The sequence below is a fragment of the Sitophilus oryzae genome, unplaced genomic scaffold (assembly GCF_002938485.1).
Source record: "Sitophilus oryzae breed Bouriz unplaced genomic scaffold, Soryzae_2.0 scaffold_130_pilon_pilon, whole genome shotgun sequence".
NCBI classification, from domain to species: Eukaryota; Metazoa; Arthropoda; class Insecta; order Coleoptera; family Curculionidae; genus Sitophilus; species Sitophilus oryzae.
The window spans coordinates 996,855-1,009,173 of record NW_022145960.1 but is presented as its reverse complement, the minus strand read 5'-3'; the positions used below and the strand labels follow the sequence as shown (position 1 = coordinate 1,009,173).

Below are 12,319 nucleotides of genomic sequence, written 5' to 3'. Positions count from 1 at the left end.
ATTTTTTTGGCGTTTTTTGTCGCCTCGTTCAATTTTGTTTCGTTTTGAGCTATTTCAAAAACGTGGCGGTATCTGTACCCAAGGCAAAGGACTTTTTTTCATAAATCTCAGAGAAATAAGTCAACCTAGACGTTTCTAAAATATCAGTTGTTATGATGATATTTTGTTAATTACATCTCGTTTTATGTTGATATATATATAGTTGTATTTTTTAAACGGAACACCCTGTATATTATTACATTTTTAGTTTCTACGATTAACCATAGACTTAAAATAAAATATAGACTGAGCATCTCATTCATAAATAGCTGGAACATGCGGTCAGACAATGTCTTTTTATTGTTGTGTTATTGTTTTAGGTTATAACGAGTGCGACACGAGCGATAGATAGGTTGTCTCTGTCGTAACGGTCGTTTCCTGACGACTCTGCCGAGAAACACAACACTGTCTTTCGTTTTTCAAGTACACCTGAACTCTCCGTATCATAGCCGGGTAATTTTTTTATTTTAATGAAGCTATAATTAAATTAAAAATATATCGTATTTAACCTTTTTATATTTTATTAAGATTTAGGACAGGTTTTTTAAATAAAAGTTTAGAAAAAACGTCTAAGAGTCCAAAAAGGATAAAAATAATAAAATACACGTTATAGAAGAAATTTTATAATAGAAATTACGTAATTTTTGAAATTAATAATAAATTATTAATTTTAGTCAAACATTTACAACCCCTAATATTAATCAAAACAGGATCTATTCCACAGATATAATAGAATCGGCGACAGGGAGAGAAAAAAAATGATTGCTGTAATTTTTTTTCTGGTTAAGTAATGTCTTATTGTGTAAATTAGAGAAAACATAAATCTGTTCCATTAAAGCAAGGAAGGTGATAGGAAACCTCGCCTCTAATCGGTGTTGCCATATTGTAAAGAACTTATCCTTTTCAAATAGTGTCCGACTTATAATTTAGTAGTATAACGACTATTTAATACATCTATGGAATATTAAAACCTACTTTATAAAAATGTAGTATTAATATCTCAATATATGTGTATAATAAGAAAAAAAATATTTATAATATTAAAGACGTGACAACATAAGCTGGATGAGGAAGGCTCGGTCGACTGCACCCAGAAGTAAACATGTGTACAAAAAAGATTGTTTGACTGCGTTGAGATGTAAATAGTGTAGTCTATATTTTATTTTAAGTCTATGCGATTAACATAAAGGTAAATTTGATTAAGGTTTATCACACTTAAACCTTACCTACCGTTTTTAAAATATTTTCAATTTTGTGAAATTGCAGTAAAATCTTTTTTGAACTTTTTAACTAATACTAAAGTCTAAAGCTATTTTTCGCATTAAAAATATATTTAGTGCATCATGAATGTACCAAGTATGCCAGTAATTCATAATAGTAGTTTGGTTAGGTTAGACGTTATCCGATGCCTAACTTCCACGCCTTCCGATCGTTCCATTGTCCCTCGTTTAGATTTCTGGCACTCATTGCTCTTGTGACACCCTCCTTCCAAGTCTTCTTAGGTCTTCCACGTTTTCTTCGATGTTGGGGTATCCATTGCATAATTTGTTTTGGAAGTCGGGTGTCATCCATCCTCTGGACATGTCCGTACCAGACAAGTTGTTGGCGTTCGATGTCGGTTGCCAAAGATTTCTCTGTTCCTATTCTCTGTCGGATTTCTTCGTTTCGGACTCCATCTCTTCGGGAAATTCCTAATGTTCTTCTATAGGCATCCATTTCTACCGCTTCCAGTTTTCTTCGGTTGGCTTCCGTTATTCGCCAAGTCTCTGCGCCATATAGTAGTCTGCTCTTTACCAGGGTCTCGTATATATTGATCTTCCGTTTTTTCCCTATTTCATTACTCTAAAATACTCCATTCAGACAGCCTATTGTTCTTCTAGCTTGTGATATTCGTTTTTTAATTTCTTTGTCATCTTTAGCTGTTGTATCAAATATCAGTCCTAGGTAGGTGTAGTCATTGCAGGCTTCTCTTCGTTTTCTAGATGTATGCTAGATAATTCTGCATCAATACGTAGATATTTAGTTTTCCGTGTGTTTATTTCCAAACCCTTGATATTCCCCTTGTAGTTTTTTTGTCATGTACTCTAAATCATCTTTATCGTTAGCCATAATAACTTGATAATCTGCGAACTGCAGGGTATATAAACAGGTATCTCCCAGATTAATGCCCATTCCATTACATTTTCTCTTCCATTGTCTCAAGGCCTTTGCTACAAAGTAGATTTTAAACAATGAAGGAGAAACACAGCATCCTTGTCGTAGACCTTTATTGACAAATAATTTTTCAGATAATGTGTTGCCTATTTTGATTTTTGATGTTGAATCTTCGTACAAGTTTTTCATAGCTCTATTTAAGGTGTAGTTAATGTTGGTGTCCTGTAGTACCTTGAATAGTCTGTTAACTGGAACGGTATCATATGCTTTGTGAAGGTCAATAAACATGAGGTGTGTCTCCTGATCATTGCTACTTTTTTTCTCTATTAGTTGTTTCAGACAGAAAATATTAAGGTACAGGTTCTCCCAGTCCGAAAACCAGATTGTTCCTCCTCTTCTTGTTGTTGGTATTCCTGTTCTATTAAATCTTTAACGATTCGTCCGTATAATCGACTTAGGGTACTTGTTACTGATACCTCTATAGTTGGAGCACACTTGTTTATTTCCCTTTTTGTGGATTGAGGATATATAGGCGATTTTCCACTCTTTTGGTATTGGGGCGCCGTTTAAGAATCTATTTATACACCATCAGGTTAAGGCTTTACATAGTTTTTCTGTTCTACATTTCAACAATTCACCTGGAATATTCTTCGGTCCCGGAACTCTGTTATTTTTCAGTGCTGCCACTGCCTTTTTCATTTGCAGTATGTCCATGTTAATAACTTCTCCGGAAATATTTATTTCTGTGGGTGATATTGTGGCGTATTCCTGCCTAGTTTCTGTTAGGAGTTCTTCATAATATTCCTTCCATTTGTTCATTGGTATTAATTGTAGCTTGGCCGTTTGTTTTTCTGATGTTTTGACTTTGTTTACGAACTTCCATGATTCGGCACACTTCCTTCCTCCCAAATAGGTATTTATATCTTGACACTGCTTATCCCATATTTCTTGTTTTGCAGTTCTTATTTTTGTCTTGTTGTTCTTTTAACTTCTAGATATGTGTCTCTATATTATTGTTGTTTACTACTCAACCATTTTTTGTATGCGTTTTTCTTATCCTTAATTAAGCAATCTATTTCTTCATTCCACCATATGTTGATACTTTGAAATTGGGTTCTTAATACAAGAGCTTCTTCCGCTGCACTGTGAACACTGCTTATAATATTTGTGTATACTTCTTTAACGCTGTTATTCTGAGTTATATTTATCAGTTTCCAATATACACTATTAAATATTCTAAAGCTTGGTTCGATAAAGAAATATACACGCAAAAAATGTCACAACAAATGAATATAAAACAGCACGACAAATGAAAATGAAACCATTAAGTGACTTTATTTTATTTTACGGACATTATAATGCAAGCACGGCACGTTATTAATATTAATGCTAACCTGTTCTTCCGCTTGGGCAGTGATGATATCCCATTTGTTCGAAAGGTTCTTTCTCAAAATGGCCAGCGCTTCCACCTCGTACTCTTCCAGTCCGTGCCTTTGTTTGTTGCGCAACGTTCTCTTTGTTAAATAAATTGCATAATCTACGTTGTCGGGGGGTTTATTCTGCCAAGGCCAATAAAAAGGAGACTGCAAAAGAGAAATATCAATTAAGTTCTGTACGTATTTATATGAAAATAAAGCGGTTTTATTATTATTTTTTTAATTTCGAAATTCTTTTTGCGATATACTTTAAATTAATCATAAAAATTTATGAATAATAAATATCCCATCAAAAACATAGAATGTAAATAGATGCCTTGCAACGCAATTCTTCCACTACAAGTTGTGAGATCTCATGTAAAACCAAAGGTCATAAATGATTGCTTATTAATTTACTAATATTATTTCGAATGATTATACTCGAGCAATAAAAGAAGGATGACCTATAAAAAAATACATCCCATTAAACACATAACTTCTAAAAAATGTCAAGCCTCGCAACGCAGTTTTTTCACTACAAGTTACCACACTAAGTTTCCACTACTAAGTTGTGATTTATTATTTATAGTATTATAGTATACAGTAGTGATGTGTCGGTATTTGATAACGAATCAGGAACCTGTTACTGAAGAACGACGATCATAATGACGACAAAATTATAAATTATTTATAATTTGCAAATAAATTATTTATAATCGCTCTTGAAGGTAGCTTGAACCGTAGTAATCGCATAGCGACATGTTTAGCTCCAGCCGTCTGGCATTTGTATGTACGTAGCGTTGCTCGTGTTCGCTCCAGCCGTCGCGCCGTGTTCCTAGAGCCGTAGTTCCGCCTGTCGCAACAGAAGTAACTGGTAACTGCTGTAACTGATTATCGACGCTCGACCTCGGCGGCGACGTAACTTCGCTCCAGCCGTCGCGTTCCTAGAGCCGTAGTTCCGCTTGTCGCGAACATAAGTAACTGGTCCCTGCTGCAACTGGCTATCGACGCTCGACCTCGGTGGCGACGTACTTCGTTCCAGCAGTTGCTGGAGCGTTTCTATGGTTCCGGTTTTGCCTGTCGCGATTTGGTCGGTTACTATTGGCGTTGGTGCTGCCGTCGCGCGTTGCTACGGTACTTTCGAAATAGCGATTTTTGGTATGTACTGGGCATGGTATAAAATAGCGTTGTTTGAAAGATGAAACGCAAAAGCAAATAAAATAAAAATATTTTATTTGCTTTTATACATTTATATAAGTTTTATTGTTTATATCTATTTTTAAGGTTAGGTTAGGCCAATAAACCTTTTTTTACAGTTGTTTAGACTTTGTTCTTGATTTTAACATTAAATATATTATATTGCAATACACATAAATATGACCCGTTGATTTTATTTCCATCAATTTAAACGAAAATTGATGGAAAATAACAAGGAATGTTATCGTTTCTCTAAATGAGATAGATTGGCTATACACAATTATAAACTCGATATTTGGAAAATGAGTGGCGGATAAAAGTTACATTAATCTACAAATATAGATAAGTTGATATATTTTTAGCGAGGACCGCGGAAATCGGAACTTCGGTTACTAAATCGCGGTATTTTGACGCGGTATTTTTCTAGAACGGTCGCTATTGTAACGCGACTCATATGGAACCAGTATTCCCATCACTAGTATACAGGGTCCGGCAATAGTGCGTCGTGCATCTGTAGCTCCCAAAATAAAAAACTTGAGAATTTTGTTTAAGTGCAAACCTAAAGTATGTAACAGGATATATTTCAGTAAAATATTTTAATTTCTATTATGTATACTCTATATACTCTTTTAAAAAAAATCGAAATTTTTATTTATTAACTTTTTCCACTTTTCTCACCTGGTACGGTTAGAAAACGTTAATTTAAGAATTCTAAATGCAATTTAACCTCCTTTTTAGGTTATTTTGTATTTTAAAAAAAAATTACCAATTACCGAAAATGGAAAAATCTGTTTTTATTTTTTTTCTCACCTTGTATCTACTTTTTTGACAAATTGTGTATACTAAAAAAAATTAACTACTTATTTGTTATCATCGATCCACGCCCAAAAATAGGAATAAGTGAAAAAAGATCGATTTTGGCCGGGAAAATTTTTGGAAATTTTCGAGACACTGTTTAAATGGAGCGATTATAGGGATCCACTAGTTCTATCCGGAAAGGCTTCACTGGTCGTTTAGCTACTTATCGTTATCGAGATATTTGCGTTTTTCGGTTTTGCCAAAAGTTCAAATTTAAATCGTTTTCTACGAGTCCTTATGAAAATCTAAGAAACGAAAAATAGGCCATGGGAGGGCGCCATCAGTCGTCTATCTGACGGAGCATAAATGGTTTCTTAGAATTGAAGGGTTTGGTAGATACCCTAAAAAAAGTTGAAAAAAGTAAAATTTCCAAAAAATTTCCTCTGTCATGCCGTTTTTCCATGACAAGAGTGTAAAATCTATTGACACACTCTGCCCATTCACGCCAGTTCGAGGCCGTATGAGATCGGATATCTCATATGTAAGAGTCAATTTAGACACTCGCCAAGTTGGTAGGCTTTGACAAAGATATGGCAGAGGATAGCAGTTCGGATTCCGCATAAACAGAGTAGGCACCATCCAGATTGGCCTTAGCAGCAAAAACGAGACGTTAACTTAAAAATACCATTCGGTCAAAAAAACGGCGTCAAAGACGGCTGGGGATTGAAAGTCAATGATAATTTTAGTGTGGTCAGGCCCTAGACGTCATTTTTTGACCCGTACGCTTCTTTATTTTTTAATAGCGCTTACTGCCACTTAGCCTTAAGAAGTTTGTAATTTATATTGAGTAGAAATGAGTTTAAAATGGTGTGGTTTAAAATTTGATAAAAAAAATTGGAAATAGGTTTGTGCGTCTGGAAATATCCTTTTTAATATTTCTATAAATCGTGTTAATTTTTGCAAGTTTTATGTCAATTTTTATTAAATGAAATCTACATATTGATCTCGTCAAAATTATCATCTATTGTCATTCCCTAGACGTTTTTGCGCCATTTTTACTACTTATAATTACAGCTCATTTTTATCTGTAATATCATACGAAATAACTAAAGCTATCCAAGAACTTTATGTCAGAATGAATATAAAGACCAAAAATAGACATAATCCATCCTTCAGAGGATTATCTTGGATGTCTTGCATTACTTCTTTTTATAACGGCTTTTAGCCGTAATTTATAGAGCGAAGGAATATCATTAATTATTTGCTAGACAGACTCAAGTTTTTATTCGTTTTCCAACAATATATCTAGTTTAAGACCGTTACGGTAAGGGATTAATTTTTCTCTGGCATACTTAAATAAAAATCTCTGTATTAGTCTATGTAATACAAAAAAGTTATATAAATGTTTCGTTGTTCAATATCTATAATAGGTAATTTAGTTAAAATAATAGCCAGGTAGTATAGCTTTTGTAACTACAATGAAAAACTTGTATAAACTGCAATCGAACACAGAAAAAGCTATAAGAAATCTATTAAATCTATCAATCTATCAGCTAAAAATCATCAATTATTAGCATTTTTTGGAATAAAGTAGTTTTAAATACACACACCAGAAAAATCTAGGGATATCATTTTATTAAAGTTAAAAATAAATGTTTTGAATAAACAACCACATATTTGTAGGCCGATTCTTTCTACTTCGATTGAAACGAAGTAGTCACACTAGTTATTTCTAAATTTGGGATATTTGCAGAAGTATTTCTGCATTTTTTGTCAAATGTATAAAAAGCACCAAGCATCAATTGTTCGAATTTAACCTGTACTGGCTATGTTTTTATGATAACTGGCCAGAATTCATTTAAATAACTCTGTTTAGTATTAAACGACATTATGGAGCGTAGACATCTTAACAGAGACGAAATGCTAAGGGCCATGGGTATGCTCGAAGCTGGAATGCGCCAAATCGACGTAGCTAGAGTATTAAATACAACGCAAAGTGTAATATTGCGATTAAGTGCACTCTACCGTGAAAGTGGTGATGTTGCTGAAAGGTACATAGGGCGACATCGCATTACTACCCCTCAGCAAGATAATTTTTTACAATTAAATGCTCGACGCCCACCGACTCTTACAGCACCAGAGCTTAGTTTAATTCTCCAGAAAACACATAATGTAACCGTTAGTCCTGACACTGTTCGCAATAGATTAAGATAGGTCAACTTAAGAAGCAGACGCCCCTGGAGAGCTCAACCCTTAACGAGAGGAAATCGAGAGGTACGATATTTGTGGGCTCAAGATCATGTTCAGTGGTCGAATGAACAATGGGCCAATGTTCTCTTCACGGATGAGTCACGCTTTGGAATTCATCCGGATTCGAGAAGGCTTAGGGTATGGAAAGAACCGGGAAATCTTATTCGGTTGGATCATGTTCAGGAAGTGCACCTTTATCAAGGTGGAACAGTTATGGTCTGGGGAGGAGTCCAGTTAGGCCGAAAAACCGATCTCGTTTTTCTTGAAAGGTTTCTAACAGGAATCACATATCGTGATTTAATTCTTGAGCCTGTCGTGTTACCATATGCCAGTGATTTTGGGAGAAACTTCATTCTCATGCATGACAATACACGGCCTCATACAGCCAGAGTGGTAAGTGAGTTTATCAATGCTCATCAATTAAACATCTTACCCTGGCCGGCACAATCTCCTGACCTCAACCCCATCGAGCACGTGTGGGACGCGGTCCAAAGAAGAATTTTGAGAATGGGTATGATTCGTGAAACTCGTAGGGATCTGGTTCGGGCCGTGAATGCAGCGTGGCAGGCTGTACCTCAAGAAGAGATCGACAACCTGATCAGGAGCATGGAGAGACGATGTAGGGCTGTAATGAACAGTAGAGGAGGCTATACCCTTTATTAAGTAAAAATGGTTTTATCTTTTTTTTTAATTCACAGTTTAAAATTTAAAAAAAATGTGTGTATTTTTTTGAGTTCAATAAAAATCAAGGTAAATTTGAAAAATTCGGTGAATTTCGCATTTTTATTTCCAATACGTCCTGTAAATTATTTGTTTATTTTAATTTTATTATATCAGAAATGCAAATAATAAAATTACTGACGATGGCTGGATAAAATTGTAATATCCCTAGACTTTTCCGGTGTGGTATTTAATATATTTATCCTAAAAATTAACATATTTCAAAACCACTAAGTACAAATTATTACAACAATATACCATTTTTGAATATGAAATTTTATAGAAAATTCACTGAGTCGAAAAAGAAAAAACACTCACCACCTTTAAATTTTGATGTTATTTAAAGTTTAATATATTTTTTCTACGACTGCTATGTAAAACGTTAAAAAACGCACGCTAAAGTCAATCTGAAAGTGACGTTTTTCACACACCGTGCGCAAATTTTGTAGTGTGCAATTTTTGCGCACGCTTACTCTTAGTGCACACAACATGTGTCAATTTCTAACCTTTTTAACCTCCAATATTTAGGTGAAACGCCGGTGACGGCAATGCAGCCGTCAGAAAAGTGTCATCCTTACATCGCAAATTATTCCACAAAACTGGCAAAAACTGAGTCAGTCTACTGCTAATTTGTAGTCGTAGAAAAAATAGCGTAGAAAACTCGTTCGAAAACTTCTTTGTACACTCTTTCGACTTGTGGCTCTTGCCTGCGGCTCGAGCCAACAAACTGTCGAACTCGTGTGCAAAACGCCGTTTTCGAAACTCGTTGTTTAATATACTATTGTTCTAGTGGGTCGATTTTGATGATATTTTAAGCAATTTATAGCTGTATTATTTGACGTTTTAGTATTTCTTTTTAAATTAAAAATGAATGTTTCCATCTGTCAATTATACGAGGGCAGACAAAATGTTGATATTTTGGTGAAAGTTTGAAACACCCTATGGAATATGTTAAAATAGCAAGGAATTTAGAAATTATTTTATCATCTATTTTTACATTCTTTCTTGATAGTTTGTTTTTTGATTCATCTCAATAGCTTTATTTTTGTTGGAGATATTCGCTTTTGAAGAAGACACTAACATTCTTTCGTATTTTTTACATTAAAAAAAAATCAAAATCTGAAGATGCCCGTTTTTTGTGCCGGTGAGTGTACCATTGCGATCAAAAAAAAGTAGTACAAGAATTAGTAGTCCCAGATAGAACCTCCTGGTCTATAAGGATATCGAGAAGTGGATATCGTCGTCACTATGAAAACAATATCCTAATAGTTTTTATCCCTAATGCATCTGCAATGTCCCTTATGGGTACCCCATCCCTTAATAGCGTAAATATAATCGATTTTTGCTCTGAAGTTAAAGGCATTTTTTAAAAATTACGTGACACTAACACAAGAATTCTGATGACACTGTATATTTTATTATAGACCAGTAGATTAAATCATATTTTGTTGTACTACTTTTTTTGATCACAATGGTACATCAAATTTAAAAAAAATCAACTTTAGTGTGAAAATATATTTAAATGACCCTGTATGACCCCCTTTTCCAAATGTGCACTATGATCTGCATATTTTGCTAAAAGGGTTGGAGTGAATATCTAAAATTCATAATACGATATAGATTCACTATAACTATAGAGCCAAATTATTATAATATACAGGGTGGTACGAACTGTATTCCGGAAACTTCGTCAGCATATTCTACAGATAAAAATAAGTAAAAGAGTTCGTATAAATGTGTGTCCTAAAATGGTTAGTTTCTGAGATACAGGATGTAGAAATTTCATTTTTATTTCGATTTTTTTCCAAATAATTTCTAAAGTAACGTCAATATTTGGATGAAAATTAGTGTCTGGGAGTTTCTTGACATGAGAAATTTTATTTTCATGTTAATATGACTCCTATTTGTAGAGGGCGCCACCTAGATATTTTTTAATTGGTTTGAAGAGTAATTCCTTTTTGTCCGTACCCGTATAAAACTACTGAATAAAGAAATACACATTTACGACGTTTTTTACGTAAAAAAGGTCTCTTGTTAAAAATGGCTACGAGTAATGGTTCTCGAGATATTTGGAATTGAAATTATCAATACCTGTCTTTATTGACATAAATTACACATGTTGACTTAATAGTTATTAGACTGAAATCAGAAATCTGAAATGTTTTTTTGTCCCAAAAGTTCAACAGAAACTATTTTATCATCATTTTTTCAAAGAAAAAATTATGATTTTAATTAAAAAAAAAATAAAAAGTTCCCAAATTTATCATTTCAGGCAAATATAATAACGATCTACTCTCGACATGTTTATTTATTGTCAATAATGCCATGTATTGATTATTTCTATTCTAAATATCTTAAGAACGGTTGCTCGTAGCGATTTTTACCAATAAACATTTTTTACGTAAAAAATCACGGAAATGTATATTTTATATAGATACGGACGAAATGTTATTACTCTTCAAAACAGTTAAAACCTTTGAATAAGAAGACTAAGGAAGGAGCATATCAAAAATTTTAGGTACACCGCGATGGGCCTCAAATATGGCCGACTTAAATTCCGGTTTATCAGCGTCGTTCTAATTTTATTTAAAAAATGTAAAACTATGATGTAGGGTAGACGTGGGGTAGACTCAATAATTTGTTGTTTTATGTTACGTTGTGAATAAATGTTGGTAGTTATTAAAATTGTTATAAAAATATATAATTTTAATAAAAATAGATAAGTTATAATAACTATTTTATAACACAAACATCCGATACGCTACTGAAGCAGGTAAGTCAAATTAACGTATCTAAATTCTTTGACATCTAATCTTTGACAAGTAATAAATAAAAGCTAAAATGCAAGAAAAATATATAATTTAGTTAATTTAAGTGAATTTCATAAATGATCGGTTTACTACACGTATGTATATTATATAGTCACTTACTAGCGAAAAGTTGTTCCATTATTTCACTCAATTTTTGCCGAGATCTATCGCACGCTACACAACCAACTATTTTAGAATTTTTTTCGATAAATCGCGATAGTGTCACTGTTAATTTAAGTTCTGCCACAATTTCCATCTAGATTTACTACCTTTATACAACTATCAGTAGTAGAATCAATAATAAATAACATGAAATAAGCTCCGTAAAGATTGACAAATCCACAAAATTTCAAATCAAATTCAAATGTGTCAAATGAATCGTCAAACAGAACTGTCAAGGATCCCCACCCTAGAGTGCTTTTATGGCGCTTTTTCCGCCCATCCTGCATGAATACATGGATAGCATTATGCTCCTTCCTTAGTCTTCTTATTCAAAGGTTAAAACACACACAGGTAGCGCGCCCTACAAGTAGGAGTCATATTGACATCAAAATCAAATTTCTCATGTCAAAAAACTTCCAAACACCAATTTCCATCTTAAATATTGACATTACTTCAGCAATTATTTGGAAAAAATTGAAATAAAAATGAAACTTCTACACCCTGTATCTCCGAAACTAACCATTTTAGGACATACACTTATACGAACTTTTTTACTTATTTTTATTTGCAGAATATGATGCCGAAGTTTCCGGAATACAGTTCGGACTACCCTGTATATTTATAAAAGAAAATATTTTATATTTGAAAGTATACATTAATGTTTGAATTACTCTCCTTAATTTTCGCCTATTCTAGATAGTTAAAGCTATGGTAACGGTAATTTGCGGAGAACCAAACCATAAATATTTATATGTCATTAAAAATCTTAAGCGT

At 33.5% G+C, this 12,319-nt stretch overlaps 1 protein-coding gene and 1 long non-coding RNA gene across 2 annotated transcripts in view; one reads left to right on the top strand and one right to left on the bottom strand.

Annotated features, from left to right (window-relative positions):
• LOC115874968 overlaps positions 1 to 12,319 on the bottom strand; it is a gene marked incomplete in the record, with an annotated part of 636,162 nt that overhangs the window by 123,601 nt on the left and 500,242 nt on the right. The window contains 1 exon segment of the mRNA XM_030890274.1: positions 3,588 to 3,776. Within this exon segment, the coding sequence (XP_030746134.1) occupies positions 3,588 to 3,776 (189 nt within the window).
• LOC115874974 overlaps positions 1 to 12,319 on the top strand; it is a 239,486-nt gene that overhangs the window by 154,455 nt on the left and 72,712 nt on the right. The window lies entirely within an intron of this gene.